The 23,666-nt window shown below is 40.8% G+C and overlaps 2 protein-coding genes across 2 annotated transcripts in view; both read left to right on the top strand.

Annotated features, from left to right (window-relative positions):
* The first annotated feature begins 2,178 nt into the window (after nt 1-2,178).
* On the top strand, nt 2,179-7,351 carry LOC123939220 (thymic stromal lymphopoietin). The gene is given in 6 exon segments (XM_046001142.1): nt 2,179-2,192; nt 2,731-2,753; nt 2,756-2,901; nt 3,798-3,842; nt 4,493-4,627; nt 6,521-7,351. Coding segments are annotated over 6 exon segments (480 nt in total). The 3' UTR covers nt 6,638-7,351.
* Nucleotides 7,352-19,539: 12,188 nt separating this feature from the next.
* The window catches only part of WDR36 (WD repeat domain 36), a 42,848-nt gene continuing 38,721 nt past the window's right edge, over nt 19,540-23,666 (top strand). The window contains exons 1-2 of the mRNA XM_046000882.1: nt 19,540-19,816; nt 21,748-21,775. Of these exons, the coding sequence (XP_045856838.1) occupies nt 19,655-19,816; nt 21,748-21,775 (190 nt within the window). The 5' untranslated portion in view covers nt 19,540-19,654. The remainder of the gene's footprint in view (nt 19,817-21,747; nt 21,776-23,666) is intronic.

Raw genomic sequence — 23,666 nt, 5'->3', positions numbered from 1 at the left:
TGGTACCAATTACCAATACTGCAAGTCACTTCAAATGTTTCTTGGAAAAAGTAAATTGATGTTGAACAAATCAATTACTATAAAACATTTCTTGCTTCTAAAGACCTCACAGTCTAATAAAAAGATAAAGTTGAAAAATATTATTGAAATATTACACCATGAAAGGAGATCATAAAAGAAAAGCCCAAAATAAATATGTCTTAAAGGGGAATGACACCACATCCAGTAGGACACCACTTTTCTAGCAAAATGAGCTTTGAATGACAGGAGAATATCAACACCTGAAGGTGTGAGGCTGGGAAGAAGAAAGCTTAGGGCACATTTAGAGCATATTAAAGTCAGATACTATTTGGCAGAAACCTAAGAGAATGAACGAGATAAGGCTGGAAAGACAGCTGGGAGCCAAGTGATTGTATATGTCAAGGCAACTGGGAGTCTATCAAGCCGAAAAATGATATGATCAAAGTGATCTCAGAGGTCACATAGTTACAAATAAGGAAATTAGGGGCCCTGGGGTAAGTGTTTAGCAGTATGTTTAACAGGCAGAGATGACTTAAGGAGGAGGCACCCTGTCTGCATAATCTCTACAAAGACTTACACAGACGCAAAGCTGTAAAAGAAGTAGCAAAAGAAGGGAGGAAACTTCGTCACAACCTAGAAAAATGCAAGTTGAACCTCTCAGAGCGCTGAAGTCCTCTGTCCCTAGTCCCATCAGCACATCAGAACCCAGTGAAGAAATCTGTCTCTAGCTCCTGCTTGCTGACCAGAAACACCTCTGATGTCACAGCAGATGAATCAAGCTCTAGCATCATCCCACAATACCCTGAAAAGTTGGTGATGGGGAGAGGGACAGAGAGATTTCTTTCCCAAAGTATGCTGCCATGACAAAAAACCCTAAACTTAAAGGATTCCAGAAAAGCCCATTTGGAAGTCATCGGTGAATCAGTGCCTTCCCATCACTCTCGGGTTAGCGCCACAGTTGTTATCCCCAGGTCTTAACTAGAGAACTGGGTCCAGCTGTACTGGTACAGCTGTTGAGAACCTTTTATGAAAAAAAAAAAAGTTCCCTTCTGGCCCGAGTCCCAACCCCACCCCCACCGCCTGAGTCTGTGCTTTTCCCGCCCCCCTCGCCACCCCCTGCAGTTGTTCCCAGGCACCGCGTGGCCTGTGACCTTTTCTAGGACTCACGTGGGGCGCTCTGCCTCAGCGGCTTTGGCGATGATTCCTAGGAACTTCCCAAGGACGAGGGCTCTGCAAGCTCTGACACGCAAGGGGTGGGGGTGAGGGGAGGAAGAGGGGAGCTCGTTGTCTGGAGAGCCCCGAGCGGCGCGGGCCAAGCTCGGGCGGAGCGGGGTTCATCCCCCAGAAGCCCGGTCAGTGTCGGCCTTCCGTCCATTCAACTCTTGTTGCCGTTGCCACAGCCCAGGAGGCAGCTCAGACATCCTCTCCGACTCTCTCCCTGACTCACTCTTCGCTGCGCTTTAACTCCCTTTTCTGGATGAACGAGGGTTTGCGAGCACAATTCCGCGCAGGCCACCTCGTTGTTTCTCCTGTCCCTACAACCCGCGCGGGCGCTCAGGCCCGTTGCAACCGCAGTAGTGGAGGCTGCGCAGCGTGGGGCTAAGCGCCTGGGACGCACGCGAGCACGAGTCCTGAGCGCCTCCGGAAGAGCCTCGCGCTGGACAGCACCCTCCCAGGGCGCGCACCGTGGCGCACTACGCGGCGCAACGCGGCTCCGCTTCTTGTGTGGCGCCCTCGCCCTTACGCTGGCCTTTAGAGCGGAGCTGAGAAAATGGATTGGCTTTAGGCTTCGTGGTTTTAAGAGTTTCTTGACACCTATAGAACATGCTAGAGAAGACCACAGCCCCTGAGGTGCCCCCAATCAGCCAAGAGTAGGCGCTCCTTGCCTGAAGTGGATAAGGGTGCTTTGAAAAGTGAGTGTTTTGAGGGCGAGCCCCATCAGATCTTGTTCCATTCATTTCAACTTCGTATCACCCCCATGCCTGAGGTTCTTGTCACTGTTGCATTTTAATGCCTTCATTGGGACGTGCAGCCCAAGCCTGAAGCTGTATCCACTTTCCAAAGCATCCCATTAAGTAAGCACGTGTGTTTTCTCAGTTGCCACAGAGGGAAAGAACTAGTTGGAAGTGGCCAAAAGAAATGGTCAGGGTGTACGGCATGTGTAAGCATCGGTACTTAGTCCTTAGAGTGGTTGCCCTTTGGGGGTATTTATTTTCCAATCAGAAAGGGGCTTAGCCATGGAAATGGCCCTGGAGGAGGAAGATACAGGTATCTGTTTCTTAAAGTACTTTCAGGTACACATCAAGGGTTTAGGGCAAACATAAAAGGAGGAAGGTGAGGGAAATTCCTGATGATTTTACTAATGTGAAAATTCCATAGATTTAGCTAGTTCTAGTTTTTCTTTCATGTAATCAATTCAGAATTCTATAAAGGAAGAGAATGACATCAAGGAAAATCATTGGCCTAGAAGAAAAGAGCCCGTAGGCGTTTAGGTGTTATATATGTGGAGCCAGAAAGCTCTGGAGCATCAGGGAGACTCCAACTTCAGGCAACAGCATGGGTGAATATGGGCTTCATGTGCACTGGGAACAAGAGGCAAAGAGTGGTGTCTGGGCACATAACTCGAAGGCAGGCCTTGCAGATATAGAGGCGATTTAGTGTGGATGGAAAGAGTTTAGTGAGACACCAGGGTGGAAATGGGTTTCCAAGTACATTGCCTGATGCTTTATTATTGGTCTGTCAGTTTTTTTCAGGAAGATCTTCATCTTGCAACTGGTAGGGCTGGTGCTATCCTACAATTTCACTGACTGTGACTTTGAAAAGATTAGAAAGAAATATCAGGAAGTCATTTATCAAGCCCTGGAGAAATATATGAATGGGGTAAGTGAAGAAACATTTTTTTAAAAAACAAATGTGTTTTCATCAAAGAATAGGCATACCCATATACAAGCTACAATTTAATTTTTAAGGAAAGAAAAATAATTTGGAAAAAATCATGGCCCAGCATTTTGTCAAAAAATTTTATAAGTGATATTTAAACATATTGGCTTCTCAAACAACTACCTAGAAATTGGCACACATTGAGTGTGCAGATACTGATAAGGAGCACACATATCTATCAAGGTGTCTATTCTCTGCCAAAGTACAAAAGAAAGTACAAAAAAAGAAAAGAAAAAAGAAAGAAAAAAAAAAGAAAGAAAGAAAGACAGTGGGAAAGAGCTTGAGAGAGAAATGAGAGTAAAAACAAGAGAACTCTTGTGAACTAAGGCCTAACTAGAGATAATTGTCCTGGGAAATGTGCACTTCGGTTCTTTCTAATGTCCTAGAAGCCATTATGGGATAAGGAGCTGTTCACAGTTTTAATATATAGTAGTAATCATTTTCCTGATTATTCTAATTTCTGGCATGCATGTGTGAAATGCATGAATGGCTACAACGCAGATAGGGCATTCAAAAAGATGGTATTGTTGCTTACTTGTGTAGTCCTGTATACAAGTGTGCCCAGTTTGATTGTGGTGGGAGGGTCTCTCTTTCGGACCAGGATCCTTTGATATCTAGTTTCAAACAGTAACAGGCACTATCTAAACTCAGAGGATTTCACTACCTTGTCAATGACAAGAATAGATGCATAGGAAACAAGTGCCTAAGTGGTAACTGCTTTCAGAGCATCCTTAAAACCTGGGAGCAGGCAGCGGGGGCTGGGGTGGGGGGCTTATGATTTCCCCTTTGAACTAACTCTTTACCCTTCTTGTCATTTTTTTCTTTCTTTCTTCCAGATCAAAAGCACCGAATTCAGCAATCCCATCTACTGTGAAGACCCGGTGAGTGGGTGGTCAGTACTGGTGGCTTTCTCCAGGGAGACATCAGGCGTTCTCGGGAGAGGGTGTCCTCGCCGTGCGTAGAACAGCAGGCGGTGGCAAGGCTCCCAAGCGTCGCAGACCACGTAGGGAGGCGGGGCTGCCGGAAACCCCTGGGCCGGCGCCCAGCTTGGGATATTACTTCTGTTCCAATTTAGGGCAAGGAAGTCTCTCCCCGGAGCGAGCGGGATTCCGGGAGAGTCCCCCCCCCCCCAACCCCCGCCCCACCCCACGCCCCTGGGAGGAAAGGCAAATCGGGAACCCGGACCAGGCAACCACGTCAGAGCCTCTCCCGAGGTGCGCAGCCTCGGCTCTGGGCGCCGCCTCTTGGCAGGAGCTAGAACCTCAAAACGCCCTCTTCCCCCTCCCTCCGTGGGTTCTTTCTCCCTCTCTTCCACCGAGACCTCTTCCTCCCGCTCGAAACGAGTTTGTTGTGGCTCCCGCTCCCCATCCTGCACCTCCCCCGCCGCATCTTTCATTCATTTCTTACAGACTGTGGGTTTGTGGTTTTTTTCTTTCTTTTTTTTTTTTTTTTTTTTTTTTTTGCTGTGTTTGTTTGTTTGTTTTTCCTGGCGTTTTTCTCTTTTCTCGTAACCCTTGCCGCCCGTGAGCAGCCGGATTGCCTTACTAAAATCGAGCGCCTTACCTTCTATCCCACCCACGGCTGCACGTCTCTCGCCAAGGAAATCTTCGCCATAGGAACTAATGCTACGCTCACTCTCCAGTGCCCAGGCTACTCCGGAACGCAGGTAAGCCAGTCCATTGGGCTCTCGCTTTAGAATTAACCTTAGTTAAAGTGGGACTTGGTTGCAGAAGTCGTTATGATTTTTATTCGGGACCTATCTTCCAAGAGCAGAGGAACCAGGTAAAAGCTGTAGATTCAGCCCCACGTTCACGCAGGGACCCCAAACCCATTTACTTCTAAGGTTCTGGTTGTCTGGGAAGAATTGTAGTTCCAACTTCAGGCAGTATTTTAAAGTATGACCAGTGAGTCTCCTCCGTCCTGGCTGTCCGAGCATGGGAGCGTGATTATCCACCCAAGAACCCAACCTAGATCTTCAAAATCACAACCGGATGCATGGGCTCCTAATGAGATTATCACTTAATAATGTGTGCTTCTCTCTTAAAATGTTAAATTATACCTTTAATTTCTACCCACGTTTGCTTAATTGTTTGTATGGCTGTCTCTTTACATAATGGATTTTTGTATACGCAGTTACATGCATTTGAATGGATTGTAACTTTAAATAGAAACAATAGTGCAGAGTTAGGAGCAGGAAATCCGGAGAAGGTCTTGCCTGACTTTGAATCCTAGCCCCAAAACTTCTAACTTAATTTATAGGCTCAGTGTGAGTTTCATCTGCAGAATGAGGGTCGTATTAGCAAATCCCATATAGAGTGTTTATGAGAAATAAATCAGTCAATAGATGTTAAAGTACTTAGAGTAATGCCTGGCACATGACAAGTCTTCAGTAAATATTTATTTCAGCAGGCAAGTAAAATAGGGCATTTTTCTCCCTGATGACAAATTTAAAAAAAAGAAAAGAGAGACAAGTGCAGGTATGTGTGACTACTGCCTGCCTATTAACTGGTGACCTTTCTCAGTCTGCACACGAAGTGTGTAACTTGCCTTGTCACTACTTTAGGGGTTGAAGATTAAGCCATATGGTCCATCCACACTGGGCATGAGTTAAACACTCAATACCAGACAGCCATGTGAAAAACCTGTTTGGCTCTATACCTTCTATCAAACAGACTGGCAAATCTACAGATGGCCATAATAACATTCATCCATATGAAGAGCATAGAAGACAATCTAGATCAAGTTCTGGACAGCTTATGAAAAAGGGAAAGTCTGACTAATTTATTTCAGCCCCCTCCCAAGCCCAAAGGGAGAGCCTAAGTCTAATAATATTTATGATTCAGCAGATTTTAGATTATAAGATTTTTGCTTAGTAACCCGATGAATTTGCTTGATCTCAATAATGTGTGTCTAGAAGGCCCAGTCTGCTACTACCCAAGAGTAATTCAGGTGAAGGAACACACAGGAAGATTATCACAATTTTTTTTTTTTAAGTTAAACTCCTCTTTAGTCTGTGCACACATAGGTAGTAGGTGGTGGGAGGGACAGAAAGGAGGAGAACTTTGGGTCCAAATAATAGTTTTACTGGATTATATCCATAAAGAGGCATACACTGTGTTCTTGAGGTATTTATGGTCTTATCAGAGAGATCATGAAACCGTCAACTGAGTTATTTATTTAGTCATTCAATAAATATTCAACATTCCCTATGTTAAAGACATTGTGCTCAGCACTGCAGGGAATACCCACGATGCAATAATAAAAACAGCACGTAAGTGAGAGCCAAGTTAAATGAAACACACTCCAAAGCACCAGAAGAGTTTCCAAAAGAAAAGTCTGAGCAGAGGCCTTGTAATAGAGGTGGTGCTTGGCCTTGAACCAAGAATAGGCGGGTGGAGAGATGGGAGGGCATTCCTCTGGAGAGAGCCCACAGGAGGAGCCAGTGAGCAGATGTTTTGGGGACACACTTGAGAGATGGATTTGCATAAAGAAAACCCTGCCATTCGATGGTTGTTAAAAGATAGTGACAGTCCTGACCATTGATTCTCCGATTCCACAGACAAATAATACCCAGGCAAAGAAGAAAAGAAAGAAAAGAGAAGTCACGACGTATAAATGCCGAGAACAAGTTGCATACTTAATGGAACTGTGGCGTCGTTTCAGTCGCATTTCATAGAAACAAAATACACCTTCCTTAAGGCTGTATTTCATAGCAACAGAATAAATCATCTTTATTAGGTAGATGTAATGTTAACTCTAACTGTGACATTTAAAAGACCACTGATAGTTTAATTATGGTAGGGTTTCTTAACTTATTTTTGTAAGCTTCTGTTGTTTGACGTGGGCAGGGGAAATACTATCCCTCAAATGGAGAGGGATGTCGCAGAGATGCCTGAGCCACTGGCTGTGTGAGGTGATTTTCAGCTGCACCTACATAAGCCTTACTTCAAGGGAAGAATCTAAACACAACGTGGAAGGGGAAAGGAGAAGGTTAAGGCAAGAGAAGCTTGAGCTCAACAGCATGGAAACATCTGTTTAAAAGGCAAGAATTTCTTCTACATGTACTGCTAAATCTTGTGTTCTCATACCAAAAACGTACAAAAGAAGAAAATAAAAGCAAAAAGAGGTGCACAAAAAGTTTTACATCTAATGAAGCAATTTGGAAGAATTTCCAAGCAAAATATTGTAGAAGTAAATCAAGTTTTAAAAATTATCTGACGAGTTATATATATACATATATAGATATATAGATATATAGATATATGCAAGTAGTTTCTGAAGAAGTGCCTTTGTTAAAGCTAAAAAATATATATTTTAACATTTATGGAATATATTTTTTATTTATTTGTAAGCACTTTTAAAAATATACATATTGCTTTGTAATTGACACTATATATTTCTTAATAAAAAATTCTCAAATTAGCTTCTTATGAATGGTCTTTTTGATGTAGTTAGTAGACAGTTTCACACACAACTTTCTGAGGGGCATCACTTTTTTTCAGGTCTTTTTTGAGGTCTAGTCTTAATTTCTATTAATTTTAATTAAAAATGTTTTTTACTGAAGTATAATTAACATATAACATTATATTAGTTTCAGGTATTCAACATAGTGATTCAGTATTCATATATATTGCAAAGTGATTGTCACACCCTGATTAGGATCTGTCATGAAACTAATTTTTTTGTGGTGAAAACTTTTAAGATCTACTTTTCTTCAGTTCATTATTTCCCCTCATCCTTGAAGCCTACTGGCTACTCCCCTCCTGCTTTGTGCCTTAGCCCTGCCTATGGAGAGAACATTTGGGGAAAGGTGGCTTCAAGATGCATTCCAATTATCTTTCTCCTAAGCTGTGCCTCTAGTCCTCCCTTCCTTACCCTATTTAACTTCCCCCACATCTGGAAGAGACAATGGAGTCTAAAGTAAACAATGCCAAATCCATTCTCCTATTCTAGAATGCCTCCTGCCAACTAGAGCAGCAGGTACCCTCTTGCTCACCCTCCTGTGGGAGGGGCCACCATAGCCATAGAGCCCAAGCCAAAATAGAAAAGATAGCAGTATGTTGTTTTTTCCTTGAGTGGAAAATTTCCTCCCCTGACCACTGCTCTGAGGGCTGGCGCTCACAGAAGAAGAGAGGTTCAAGGTTCCTAAATCCATCTTACCTGCCAACACGTAAGAGGAAGCTTACATTATGTATCTAAAAAACATTTATGGAGCACCTAGTGTGTGCCATGCCTTCGGCCAAGTACCAGGAATACAACTCCTTGGGTTTGGCATAGGCTAGTATTCATTAATTTCCTATGCAAAAGGAGGGAAAGAGATGACAGTTTAAGCCTATTAGCTCCATTTTACTAGCAGTGAGCTGATGAGATTTTACTAAACTGTGAAAAGAAATATTTTCACATTTTTTCTCAAGGTGTTTTCCAATTTCCCTGTAAGCAGAGAGGAATGAAGAACTGAAGACAGAAGAGGCAGCTCAAAGTCATCTGACTGAATGCAGTTTCTTTGAGTTTCCTGTTTTATCTTTAAAATTTTGTATAATTTATATATTTTATTTTTCTGTGTACCCCATAGGTGTTTTAATACAAAAGTAATCATTTTTAATTAATTGCTGTCAATAAAAGTAATGTGCAAGAAGATGCACCATATTAATCAAGTAAGAACTTTTCCAAGTGTAAAGAAAATGTGGATTATATACGTCTACTTTCTGAAATGCACTGAGGTTTTCAGGATGAATTCATATATAGTCCATTCTATAAATGTTCCATGGTCTGTGGAAAGAAAGTTGCAAAATCTGGTTTAAGCATATGTAGCTACTGGAGCTCCTTTGTTAATTAGGCTATCGGTATCATCTATATCCTCATCTCATGAGATGGAAACAAAGAGGCACACAGCAGCAATTGCAGTTGGCAGTTACCTTATGATCATCTTTCAGATGAAGCCGTGAATGGCAGAGAAATAAGATAGAAAGGACCTGAGGTTTTCAGTGCACAAATGAATGGGTAGATCGACCAAACTTGAAGTCCATCCTAATTTCCCACCATGTGAGTGAGAAGAGTAGAGGTTTGGTTTTGAGTTTGTGTGTATTGTTACCTATTGCTGAAAGATGCAATTTATCTGAATGTCAAAAAGAGAGGCTCTGATTTAAGGAATAATTTGAAATGGGGTTGGGTGTGGGGGGTAGTGAGCAAGATGAATGCAGGCCTTAATATCACAGGGAACAAAGCCTAAGTTGTGACCTGGGATGGAAAGGACAGTACTGGAGAAATTGGCATATAAAAAAAAAGCCTCTCTTTAGCATATTTCATATTGTTTCCTCTAAACAAGTCTCTTCTTGCCTTGGAGATTATAGCTAAGCTGCTACTTTTCTAGAGGGTGCTCCCAGATGCCCTACTTTTATGACCCTCCTCTTCTATTCTCCCCTTCACTATTTATGCTTCTTATGGGGAAAGAGATGGTAAGGAATTTCAAATTGTGTTGAGGATGAATTTAGACTGTGTTTGGAGCAGATATCTTAGATATGAAAATTTTTGAATAATTTGGGGTAAATAGATCACTTGGATGTGGAATTTGAAGTAGTGAAATCTTCTGAGTATGGCTCGTATTTTGTCCTGGAACAATGTCTAACACACAGCGGATTCTCAGTAAATACGCTGAGTAAATGAACAAATGCATTAAATTGAAATTAAAAGTTAAATACCTGTTTCCCAAGAAGAAACTGTTCCTTAAAGGCTGTCATGAGTTAAAAATGGAATTGGCAGGGGCGCCTGGGTGGCTCAGTGGGTTAAAGCCTCTGCCTTCGGCTCAGGTCATGATCTCGGGGTCCTGGGATCGAGCCCCGCATCGGGCTCTCTACTTGGCGGGGAGGCTGCTTTCCCCTCTCGCTTTCTCTCTGCCTGCCTCTCGGCCTACTTGTGATCTCTGTCTGTCAAATAATTAAATAAAATCTTTAAAAGATTTTAAAGCAGAGCAGAGCTCTCTTTAGAGCAGAGATCCTGATGTGGGGCTTGGTCCCAGGACTGTGAGATCATGACCAGAGCTGAAGGCAGAGGCTTAACGCACTGAACCACCCCGGTGCCCCTACAGGCTTCTTTTTTTAACAACCTTCCTCTACCTACTCCCTCCCCCACAAAATGCAAAAGAAAGCATTCAAACATTAAACATCCACTAAGCCTTTATTTTGTGTCATCCCTGGGCACATAGCTGAGAACATGGATAACTTGAAAATCTTAAAATCCTACCAAAGGATATTTATCATTTATGAACCTTGTGTCTCTTACTTCCTGTAACGCAGCCTTAATACTTTTATAAAGAAAAACATACTACACTTTAAAAAAAAAGATTTTATTTATTTATTTGACAGAGAGAGAAATCACAAGTAGGCAGAGAGGCAGGCAGAGAGAGAGGGAGGCGGGCTCTCTGCTGAGCAGAGAGCCCAACGTGGGACTCAATCCCAAGTCCCTGAGATCATGACCTGAGCTGAAGGCAGAAGCTTAACCCACTGAGCCACCCAGGCACCCTACACTTTTTCTTTAAATCATTTTTATATGCTAACTTTCACATTTCTCCAGAATTCTATAGGTTCTCACCAGGTTTTGGTAAGATAATAAACATTAGTTCCCATTGGTTTGTGATACCAGGAGTTAGTTGTCAATCACGTTACAGCTGGCAATGGCAAATCAGCTCCAGGTTTGTCCACATACCTTCTCATTCCAGGATCCAGGTTGACAAAGCAGCCCTAGCTGGGATATGTCTTCCTCTTGTGGCAGAGGAGAAGAGCAAGTGACTTGGCAGAAACATGCAATAACTCTTCAAGCTTCTGCTGGGACATAGTGTACATCATATATGCTCATGTGCAATGACCACAGCAAGTCAAATGTTCACTACCCTTGTCTACAAAGGATTTGTTATAAGCCCGGGCAACCGGCAGCAATATAAATCTTGCTATAGGATGGGGCGCCTGGGTGGCTCAGTGGGTTAAAGCCTCTGCCTTCAGTTCAGGTCATGATCCCAGGGTCCTGGGATCGAGCCCCACATGCGGCTCTCTGCTCAGCAGTGAGGCTGCTTCCTCCTCTCTCTCTGCTTGCCTCTCTGCCTACTTGTCATCTCTGTCTGTCAAATAAATAAATAAAATCTTTAAAAAAAATCTTGCTATAGGGAGGTAGCATAAACATTGGGAATCCTATGATAATACACACAGCTCATTACTCTGGGAGGGAATATGACCCATATAGAAAAGAAGAAATATTTCACACTTTTAGCAATTTATATACAGGTTTTTTTGTGTGAAGCAAATGGTTTTTTTTTTTTTTTGTTTTTGTTTTTTAAGATTTATTTATTTGACAGATATAGATTACAAGTAGGCAGAGAGGCAGGCAGAGAGAGAGAGAGAGAGGAGGAAGCAGGCTCCCCGCTAAGCAGAGAGCCCGATGCGGGGCTCAATCCCAGGACCCTGGGATCATGACCTAAGCCAAAGGCAGAGGCTTTAACCTGCTGAGCCACCCAGGCGCCCCAAAGCAAATGTTTTTTAAGTACCTCTTTGTTCCAGGCACTGTTCTGGGCACTTGTTATGTATCAATGAACAAAAAGAAAAAAAAAGAAAAAAAATCTCCATTTTCATCGAACTTACCCACTAAAATATTAAAATAAAATAAAATAAATGTATTAGATAAGCTAATAGTATAGTAAGGAGCTCTCTTTCTTTTTGAATTTGAATAAATACTTGCAGGTAATTAGCATTTTGATCACTGTCAAGGCACACTCCAAACATGGCCAGAAATGTGCACTGCTATTGAGAAATCTGGGGTAAAAAATGAAAGTTCAAGTAAGTACAACATGTCAAGAACCAGATAACAAGCTATCATTCTGTAAGCATCTGCTCTTTAATTACCCAAACATCCCAAGTGTTCAAGACTCTTCTGTGCCAAATACTATAAATCAAGATTTTCTTGTTCAAGAATGTACTAGTCAGATGTTCAAGTTAGGTGACATGTTATTCCCATCTTTAAAATAAAATGTAACGTTTTAGAACTTGGAGAAACTTAGAACTTGGAGAAACTTAAGAGATTATCTCCTTGGCCACTGTTCATTAGATATAATTGGTTAAGACCTCGTCACCATTGTCAGGTACAAATGTGGTCACGTGCATTTTTACTTTTTATATGTCACTTGATCCAAACCTTATTAGGATGTCAAGATTTTTTTTATAAATAAAAACCATATAGAAACAGAACAATAAGGATTAGTGGTTATTTTGTATGTTGAACTTTGGTCCTTGGTTCTTAGATCACCACTGTTTTAGTTCATTTTTACATGCTCAAAGTCTATTCCCCAAACCTCCATCTTGGGAGGGTAACAGGTTCCAGAGACATGGAGCTACACTATCAGCCATCTCCAGCATTTCAAGGTACTTCTAAGTTCTAATCATCTCCCTAGATTCCCCTTCCCATTATGATTAGTTCCTCATTAGAGCCCTCACTCTGTTTTTGACAGCAGACCTCAGAGAGTACTATTTCAATTCAGGTCTCCTGATAACATTTAAATTTTATCTTTATTCACCCAAGGGGCACCTATACCCATCCAAGTTACTCAAGTCATAGTTGTACTCACCGGAGTCTATAAGGGCTCCTCTTTTTGGAGTTTGAATGTCCCACTGCAGCTTTCACCCAGGGCAATCAAACACACTGACCTCTCTGCTCTATGCCTGATCAAGTCCACTCAGGTTATCTGTTATAACAATAATGAAAAACTGCTCCAAGAATACTCACTGTTGTCTTCTGTAAGAAGCCAAAGCATGAGCACCAGTTAAAGAGGAAACTCAGGCCTTGAGAACTTAAGTGATGTGGGTCAAATGGTAGAAAAGACAACACCTAGTTGAGTATTCTATTGCATTACACTGCCTTTCTCCTTTGATTCAGATGTCCATCTTCTTATAGCTACATCTATGTTTCTAAAGATCTCCTCTATAGGGGTGCCTGGGTGGCTCAGTGGGTTAAGCCTCTGCCTTTGGCTCAGGTCATGATCTCAGGGTCCTGGGATCTCTCCCCATATCGGGCTCTCTGCTTGGTGGAGAGCCTACTTCCCCCTCTCTCTCTGCCTGCCTCTCTGACTACTTGTGATCCCTGTCTGTCAAATAAATAAATAAATAAATCTTAAAAAAAAAATCTCTTCTATAGCTTGGAACAAGGCAAAGGCAGTCCATAGAGTTCTCCCTGGGTTCCCTTGTAAAGAATCATTACCGTATTGGGGCGCCTGGGTGGCTCAGTGGGTTAAAGCCTCTGCCTTTGGCTCAGGTCATGATCCCAGGGTCCTGGGATCGAGCTCCGCATCGGGCTCTCTGCTTGGCAGGGAGCCTGCTTCATCCTCCTTCTCTGCCTGACTCTCTGCCTAGTTGTGATTTCTCTCTGTCAAATAAATAAATAAAATCTTTTTTAAAAAAATCACTACCATATCAACACCATTAGCACACACTTGAGCCACACTGTTATGCTGGTGCAACACACATCTATACAAAGCAGACCCACATTAAATTATTATTAGTGCAAGGGAATGAAAAGTAACATTGCAAGTGAAATTTGGAGTTATGAATAATTTTGCTTTCGTAGGTAATGATGCTTGCTGGTACCGTGAGTCAGAACTCAACAACACATTGGCAAAATAAAGTAGTATACTGTTCTTAACTGGTTGGTATGAAAAAGAATGCCTACTGCAAAAGCAGTTTTCAGTTTTCCATAAGTAGAACTAATTTTAACATTCTTTTAGGGACGCATGGCCAGCTTGGTCAGTTAGGTATCCAGCTTTTGATTTTGGCTCAGGTCATGATCTCAGGGTTGTGAGAGCAAGCCTTGCGTCAGGCTCCAAGCTCAGGGCAGAGTCTGCTTAAAATTCTCTCTCTCCCTCTGTCCCTCTCCCCACTCTGCTCTCTTCTCTCTCTCAAATAAATACATAAATAAAATAAAATCTTTAAAATATATATAACATTTTTTACTAGAAAAAGAGAAATCATATTCAACCCTTACTCTATTTCTGCAAGTTACATTGAGCTCTATAGGTCATCTCTGTGTTGCTAATGCTAACTAATGAAACCTCAGAATCTAGCCTTAAAATAAAATAATACAGTATGTTTTTTTATGTTATCAAAGAAAACTTAGACAAAGATGAAGGAGCTCTCTCACCCCTGCAGCCATAGAGAAGAAGAAATCATTCTTTGTCATAAAGAATCTGATTTGATAAAACATCATATTATAAATTCTTATAAGAATAATCTAGTTTTCCTATGAAATATTTGAACTTGGGTAAATAATCACGAATTTCATAAACTTCTTTTTTCTTCTATTACTATGAATCTGGCTTTGGAGTAGTTTTTGGTTGGAAAGCTCTTGTAAGACTGAAAACTTTGGAAATTATTGTCAGTTCTATAACATGTAATTCTCATTGGTGCCATTTTCAAAAAATAGTGAGGGTGGAAGGTAGGAGGGGAGATACCAAGAAGGAACATCAAAAAGTGTGTTACATTTTTTTCATAGAACAAGATATTGAAACTTTAGCAGTATTTTTAATTAATAGTGTTATTAAAGTATTATGGTTTGACATTTTAGTTCAAAACTATTAAGAGTTTAATTTCCTGAGATGAGATAGTATAAAAAGATAAGACTAAAGAATTCTTCTCCTATGATCTTATTCTATAAAAAGAAATAAGGAGTCCTACTTCCATTTTTACCTATTATGAATGGCATGTCTAATTGGATATTTTTTTAGGCTCTCTAGTTGGGTCTATCCCAGAATACAAAGAAAAAAATTGTACTAATGCTTTAAGACTATTATTGTATCTGGTGGCAGAGATCATCTTTCTCTAGAGATGTTGAAAATGCAGAAAAGTTGTTTTCCCAGTTTCTGTCGTAACTAAATCATGAACTTAACAGTGTAGCCTTGGTAATAGGACTCGAAATAAGTATGCTGCAGGAATTCTGGAAAAAGCTTTCTTTTCTTATTCTTAACTTGATATTTTGTTTCTCCACGTTACATTTGGAATACCTTCAGTCAGCTGTTAAAATAAAACAAACAAAACAAAGTAACCTAGACCTTTCCCCAGAAGCCTCTCAAAAGAGAGCCTTTAAAATTCCATTGGCCAGGTGAACCATAAGAGACTATGAACTCTGAAAAACAACCTGAGGGTTTTGAAGGGGCGGGGGGTGGAGGTTGGGGGAACCAGGTGGTGGGTAATAGGGAGGGCACGTATTGCATGGAGCACTGGGTGTTGTGCAAAAACGATGAATACTGTTACACTGAAAAAATAAATAAATAAAAATTAAAAAAAAAATTCCAGTGGTCAGAATTAGATCTCTAGCCTTTACCTAAACCAATCGGTGGCAAGAAAAATGTTAATTACCACAATTAACTTAGACTAACTAATGTTCACTCACTGGAGCTGGGGAGGAGGTTAGCCTCTACTGAACTATGACACCATCTGTTTTGTGAACATAACTGAGATTCTGTCAGTTAAGAATGAAAACAGAGTATATGTCTGTCACAGAAAACAAGCACTAAGTGAAGTGATATTCAGAAGTTCAGAGAAAGGAGAGCTCCTTGTAGGCTGAAAAAGTCAGAGAAGACTTTGTAGAGGAGGTAGAACTTGAACTGGGTTTGAAATAAAAGGGAAAATATTATCCAGATGGAGTATAAGGACAGTATGAGGACACTGTGCAGAGAAAAGACCTTAAGCAAAGGCATAAATATTGTAACAAGATATTTAATGTGTTCGTTACTGTTGCTGCATAATAAGACCCTCCAAAACAAATACTTTACTGTGTTATAGATTCCGTGGTTCAGAAATTTAGAAAGAGCAGAGATGATGTGTCAATTGAGAGAACTGAAATCTGAGACTGACTCAATAACTATGGGCTGAAATATTCTAGAGCTATCTATATTGTCATGCCTAGTGGTTAATGCTGGTTGTGAGCTGAGACCACAGCTGGATGACAGGTTATAATACCTATATATGGCTCCTCCACATGGTTTCTCCACATAAGCTAATTTGGGCTTTCTCTCTACATGGAGGCTGACTCTAAAAGTGGGCATTGCAAGAGAACAAGGTGGGAATGCAAGGGATTTTTATGATCTAATGTTTAAAGCCAACATGCTCACCATACTTTCTTATTTGAAGCAGTCAGAAAGATTCACCCAGGTTCAAAGGGGAGGAGATAAAGATTCCAAAACTGGGTGGTAGTAGTGTCATGATCATATTTTATTAAGAGTATGAGGATGGGTGATATTGTTGCAATCATTTTTGGAAACTCAATCAGCTATAGAATGAAACTTCCAAAGTCTCAAAGCTGAGAACCATTCTCTCCCCTTGTCTAAAGAAACCTTGCAAGGCATTCATTTAGGACTTGCGTAAGAGAGGGCCAGACTGATCCGGCGATTATAACTGGATCACAACCAGAGAAAGATAGTGGTAATTAGAAGATTCTTTATAGAGAATTTGTGGTTGTGGAGAGCTAGTTTCAAGCCTTACCAAGCCTTACCAAGAAGGCGGGACCTGAGTTGTGCAACACCTGCAATTCTTAAGATAAATGATGGGACCGCTCCAAAAAATTACTGGGATTAGAGGTAGGTACAGCAAGTGAGTCTATTGAGTTACAGAATTTTGTAGGCTCACCCCAAGCCAACCTAAATAAAATGCAAGATAGTACTTGGGAAATCCTTATATGTGTCTCTGAAGATGAGTCAGAGTACACTAAAAAACAAACCAAAACAAAACAAAAAAACAAGTTCTCACTAGGAGAACCTTAGGGAAGGAAACTGGTCGTACTAGACTGCAATGAGTAGGATCTTGAGAGGGAACTACACAAGGGCATTGACTACAGGAGGTAAGAATCACTGAGGGCCCTCCTGGAGGTTGGTGTTCACAATACGTGAAGTCGCCAACAAAAAAGAAATGGTCTTTATTATATAAACTACTCAGAAACAGTCATATTTAACCCTTTTTAAAAAGTTAGAAATGAGGGGTGCTTGGGTGGCTCAGTGGATTAAGCCGCTGCCTTCGGCTCAGGTCATGATCTCAGGGTCCTGGGATCGAGCCCCGCATTGGGCTCTCTGCTCAGCGGGGAGCCTGCTTCCCCCTCTCTCTCTGCCTGCCTCTCTGCCTACTTGTGATCTCTCTCTGTCAAATAAATAAAATCTTTAAAAAAAAAAGTTAGAAATGACAACATGGCACAGATGTATATTTAATTAACCTGAATATTGTGAATCCCTAGTGTGTTGAATTAAATTGAAAATGATCATTCATCAATGATCTACTATATCCACATTTTCTTTTATTCTAACTTGTGACTAGTATCCTTGGTGGCAAAAAGACCAAGAGCTAGTTCTTTTTTTCCCATCATACATTCACACACTTTGCTGGCAGCTGAATAGCAAGCAATTCAGGGAGGCAAATGGTGGAAAGAATGGAACTTTGGCCAACTGTTAAACTGGAAAACTCATGATCAGCCCAAAACATCTCCCCTTTAAAAGATCACAGCACAATAGCTAGCATGTACATCTACTGCTAATACACTACTGGATTTTCCATTATGGTTCTAATTTTTAAAACTTTTGCTTCACTGTCCAGATGTAGGTTAAAGAACGTAAATCTGATTATCAGACAGGCCTAAATTCAAATTGCTGCACTACCATTAATTAAGTGACCCTCAACAAGTTATGTAACAGGTAATCTCTGGTACTCTCAGGTTCCTTATCTAATGTGAATCCGTACGTGTCCTGTGGCCCGAGGTTTGGTCTTGAAAGTGTGATTGCGGGGCGCCTGGGTGGCTCAGTGGATTAAGCCACTGCCTTCGGCTCAGGTCATGATCTCAGGGTCCTGGGATCGAGCCCCGCATCAGGCTTTCTGCTCCGCGGGGAGCCTGCTTCCTCCTCTCTCTCTGCCTGCCTCTCTGACTACTTGTGATCTCTGTCTGTCAAATAAATAAATAAAAATCTTAAAAAAAAAAAGTGTGATTGCTAGATGCATATTTCTCCTCTCCTCCAGCTTCAGTGATCTCCCCTTCTCATACTTCTTTAGCCTTTGTGCTAGTCTGGATTTGGGCACTAAGTAATCTCAGAACTTTGTACAAACCACTTAACCCGGAATGAACCAGTTTCCTCATTTGTAAAACAGTAATAATAATTTTTGCCCTCAACACCTCACAGCCTTGATTTGAGGATTAAATTATATTTATAATTGATTAAATTATAGTTAATTTATATTAAATTAAAATTTAATATATTATTAAGTTATTAAAATAGTAAAATCATGGGTGTCAAAGGTTTTGTGAACTGTGAAGTCCTAGTTGAAGAAACTTCAATTTTCCTACCAAACTGTCAATTTATGCAGAAGTCTTAGTTTCGGATTGTAAAAGCAACATCTGCATTACACACAACTTATAAAACTCTTAAAAATGTCTGTCTAGTGGGGCGCCTGGGTGGCTCAGTGGGTTAAGCCGCTGCCTTCAGCTCAGGTCATGATCTCAGGGTCTTGGGATCGAGTCCCACATCTCCGCTGAGCAGAGAGCCTGCTTCCCTTCCTCTCTCTCTGCCTGCCTCTCTTGTGATTTCTCTCTGTCAAGTAAATAAATAAATTCTTAAAAAAAAAGTCTGTCTAGTAATTAAAATCACTTGTACACATTTGCAGCCCTCAAAGTAAAAAAAAATTAGTATTACAATTTTTCACTCTAAAACTCAGTAAAAAGCAAAGAAAAAGCCTTTTTATTATGGAAAATTTCAATTTTATACAGAAGCATAAGGATAATATTATGAACTCTCAAATATGCATTCCCCCAGATTAAACAATTACCAATCCTGTTTCATCTAAACGCTGCGCCTCATCCCCAATTATTTATTTATTTCTTTATTAAAAAGATTTTATTTATGTATTTAATGAGAGAGAGAGACCGTGCATGAGCAGGGTGAGGGACCAAGGGAGAGGGTTAAGCAGACACCCCCCCCCCCCCCCGCCCCGCGAAATGCAGCCTAAGGCAGTGGCTGGATCCCAGTGCCCTGAGATCATGACCTGAGCCAAAACCAAGAGCCCTGGGCTTTAGCTACTGGGACACCCAGGCGCTCCCATCCCCAATTATTTTAAAAAGCAATTCCCCAGATACAGCGCTACACTTCACTTTTACAGATATATAAAAGATTGAGTCTTTAAAAGCATAATCACAATACTACTATGACCTATAAAAATTAACAATAATTTTAAATATCAAATATCCAGTGTTCAAATTTTCTCTATGGTCTCATGGTTTTATACATTTTTATAATCACGCGTTTAACTTGACTCCATCTGTGTTAATACTACATTTAGTCTCCCCTCACCGTTCCGGGTATAAGGCTTCCCGTGTTCCTAGCCTCCCGCAGGGTCTCGCTGAAAACTGATTCCAGTTTCTTCCAGCCTCAGTAGAGCTGGGGAGTTTATCAAGAGCGCTTGGAGACTGCGGCCCGCGGAACCGAAGTCGCGCCTTCCTTGAGAGCTCCGGAGGGAGTTCTTTTTCAATTGCACTAAAGCAGTCTCCGCTCACGCTCTCGGCAGCGGGTACCGGAAGCGCGCTTGTAAGTATGTAGCGCCGGCAAAGTACTGTGCCACGAGAAGCCGTGAAGGTCCTGGTCAGCGCTTTCCATCGGGACTGGAGTGTAGAGTGAACCCGGTCCTCAGTAGCGATGGAGCGGGGCTCGGAAGGTCGCACCGGCAGTGCGCTGTTCGCCGGGTTCCGGGCTTTGGGGCTTTTTAGCACTGACATTCCACACGTGGTGCGATTCAGTGCGCTGAAGCGCCGATTCTACGTGACGACCTGCGTGGGCAAAAGCTTCCACACCTATGACGTGAGTGACTTCTTCCTTCACCCGCTTCCCAGGAATCCCCTTCCGAGCCCCCAGCCCTTTCCTGGGGGCAATCCCGCCCTCCACCCCCAGCCGATCCAGGGCTTCCCTTTTCTCCCGGTCTCTTCCTTAACCCCCCCCCCCCCCACCTGTCCTGTTTCCCCGCCGCTTCACATCCACGTGCTGCTTACTTTATCCCTTGCAGTACGCGTGGGGCGACTTTCGGAGGCACGCTCGCTAGGGGCAAGGAGCTGAAAGCATTTCAGTTCTGTGGCAGCATATTCACTAAATATCTGTTGAAGTTCCCTTGAAGATGTAAATGTGATTAAGACAAGTCCTAGCCCCCTGAGTTCTTAACAAGAAAAACTTGGAAGACAGTTTATGGTGCGATTTCTGACCCACCCTGGATTAGAAAATTAGATTAAAATGCATTGGAAGAACTAGAGAGATGCGATTAATTATGATTCGGGGGACTGCCCCCATTTGGTAGCAAACGAATTTCCTTAAAACTTCCCCTGAGCATCTGTATCTACCAACCTTGAGGGTTTGGCACCGCCCCTCTTCGTCTAAGCCTTGCAGCAATTCCATTCCCTACGAGATAGGTATGGTTTTTTGGGAGCATCCTTACGTAAACTAGAAAACAATTTCTGAAGTTTAAGTTATTTGCCCAGGTGTTACTGCTAGTTGATGGTTTTTCCCCTTCAATTTCTCATCATTGTAATGGTCTTTAGTTGCTGTTTACTTTTCTCCTTTATCTCCAAATGAATGTATGCTCTGGGAAAGCAGGGACGTTTTCTTGATGATGAGAATAATAATAGCCAGTATTAATTACTTTTTCAGGAAACCGAACTATAAAGTTGTATTCTTTGAAAAATTGTGGAAAGCCAATGGGTTATTAGCAAGGATAGGTAGTTGTAGCTGGTTGAATTAGTGGAAGAGGAAAGAGAGGATCATGCCCAAGGTGGACATGGTGGTGGTGACGGCAGTTAACATTTATTGAGCAGTAATTATGACTGGCTCCATTCTGTTATATACAAATTTTGCCCATTGAATACTCATAATAATCCCATAAAGCAGGTACCAATTTTAGTTCTTATTTTGTAGATGAGGAATTTGAGGCAGTGGGTAAGTGGGGTAACTTTGTCACAGTTATACCGCTGGATCAATAACCATAGATTGGGGTCAACTAACTACACCCTGCAAGCCAATCCTGCCCACCATTTGTTTTTGTGTACTCAAAGCATTTTTATTAGTTTATTCTACAGATATATTTGTGTTTATTCTAATATAACAACCTCCAAGGAAATTTTGCACAATAGTAGGATTCAATATAATTGAATTTTGGCATGGAATGGAAACCTGTGTCTACTTCGACTTAAGAAATAGGATATTTAATTTGATCTCCAAAGGCCTTTTCAGTCTTGGGATTCTTGCATCTCTGCAATTTGAATTTCCAATTATACCCCTCTCAGCTCTGTGCTTCAGAGTTGGGTGGCTGTGACATTTTTAAATGATTGGGGAAAAAAAAAATCACAAGAATGATAATATGTCATGGCATATGAAAATTACATGAAAATCAAATTTCTGTATCCATAAATCAAATTTATTGGAATGCAGTCATACACATTTGTTAATTATATGTTTCCATGTTTTCTTAGCAGTTCAGCAAAGACCACACAGCCTACAGAGCCCGAAAATATTTACTGTATGACCCATTACAGAAAACATTTGTCTCTCCCTTCCATCACTACTCCTGATGAAATAGTTGAAAATATAAGCTTTCCTAATAATGAAAAATTAGGATCAGTAAGTGTCTTTTTAAGTAAAGATAGCATAGCAAACTTATGTGTGAGATTATATTCTAATTTTTAAGTGTTAAATGTTCATTAACAAAAGCAATTACAAGCTAATCTTTTTTTTTTTTTTTTAAACAGGTTCAGAAACTTAGTCTGGTTGCAGTAAGTAAGTGTAAACTTTATTGTGAATTTATGCATTTGGGTATCTTCTAAAAATCTTAAAAATTTTAACATTAATTGAAGACTTACAGAATATATAAGGAATCCAATGTGTAGTTCTGATTAACTTAAACAGTAAAAAAAAAAAGAGTCCAGGATAGGATCATATGCTGCATTTTGTTGGTGTGTCTTGAGTCTTTTTCAATTTGTGTTTCACAGCATTGACACTTTTGAAGAGTATAGTCTAGTTCTTTTTTAGAATGTCCTTCAGTTGGACTTTTTCTAATGTTTCCTCATGATTAGATTCAGGTTATGCCCTATGGCAAGAATAACAAAGAAATAATGCCGATTTCTCAGTGAATCATATTAGCAGGCACATGCTGTTCGTTAGTTCTGGCTGTGAGCTTTGATGATTTTATTAAGTTGACATTTGTCAGGAGGCTCCATTTTAAAGTTTTACCTGTTATAATTAATAAGTATCTTGTAGTAAGATCCAGTGAGACTATTTCGATATACTATTACTTTTCAGAGTTTTACCCACTGTTTTTATCATTTAGTGATGATTCTTGCCTGAACCAGTTATTAGTGTGATGACTACCAAATAGTGATTTTTTGATTCCATCATTCTTTCTACTGTAGAGAAGAGTTTTCCCTTTCCTCCATTTTGATATTTTTTACTAATGGAAACTGTTTAACAGAATAAAGGACTTGCCAGGGTTGAGAGAGTCTAGTTTTACCATAAATATGATCATTGTAACAGAAACAGAGGACTTTATTAGTCTCATAAAAAAAATTTTAGGAGGTACCTGGGTGGCTCAGTGGGTTAAAGCCTCTGCCTCTGGCTCAGGTGGTGATCCTAGGGTTCTGGGATCAAGCCCTGCATCTGGCTCTCTGCTCAGCGCGGAGCCTGCTTCCCTTCTCCTCTCTCTGCCTGCCTCTCCGCCTACTTGTAATCTCTGTCAAATAAATAAATAAAATTAAAAGAAATTTTTTAGGAGATTATAGAAAGCAAAAGAAGGACACTATAAGTAAGTTGAATACAAAGTGAATGATAAACCTATAAAAATAATATTTGGGAAGTGAAATCTTAAAGTGGAATATGTAGCATGAAAAATACTTAAAACAGTTCTCTGTCTTCTAACTCTCCTGCCCCCAAAACAGGGAATAACAAGAAAATGCCAGTGTAACCGTGATAGAGAAGAGTGAAGGAATCTTATATGAGAAATGCGTAGAGATGATAGGCATATTTACCTTGTAGATTGAATAGATACCATATTTTTCATTTTAAGGGTCAGAATGTAGAGTATCAGATGCGTTTTTTTTCTGAGGTTTTTCCAAAGGATAGAGTTAAATAGGGTTCTTGGTTCTGATTAACTTTAAAAATTTTGCTAGAATTGTTAGTGAACTTGATATTCGTTGAGGCATTTACATGAGGAGTAGGTAACTATCTGCCAGTTGTTTATATTAAGTGAAGATTTTGTCCACATAACTTCAAAAAGCTCTTCATTTTGGGGTGCCTGGGTGGCTCAGTGGGTTAAGCCTCTGCTCAGGTCATGATCTCAGGGTCCTGGGATCGAGCCCCGCATCAGGCTCTCTGCTCAGCAGGGAGCCTGCTTCCCCCCCCTTCTCTGTGCCTGTCTCTGCCTACTTGATCTCTCTCTCTCTGTGTCAAAAAAATAAATAAAATCTAAAAAAAAAAGAGCTCTCCATTTCTTCAGAATTATGTTTTTATGTCTGTAAATACCAGACATTAGTTCTTAGGGAAGGTCAAGATGATTTCATAATTTTAATTTGATAGTATTAGATGTATAAAATAACGTTGAAGTCAAATTTATACTGATTCTCAGTTTTTATTTATATATATATACACACATATCTACATATTTTTAAATTATAGC

Source organism: Meles meles, chromosome 3 (genome assembly GCF_922984935.1).
Source record: "Meles meles chromosome 3, mMelMel3.1 paternal haplotype, whole genome shotgun sequence".
Taxonomy (NCBI): Eukaryota; Metazoa; Chordata; class Mammalia; order Carnivora; family Mustelidae; genus Meles; species Meles meles.
Note: the sequence above shows the minus strand (reverse complement) of the source record. Positions and strands in the feature narration are given on the sequence as shown.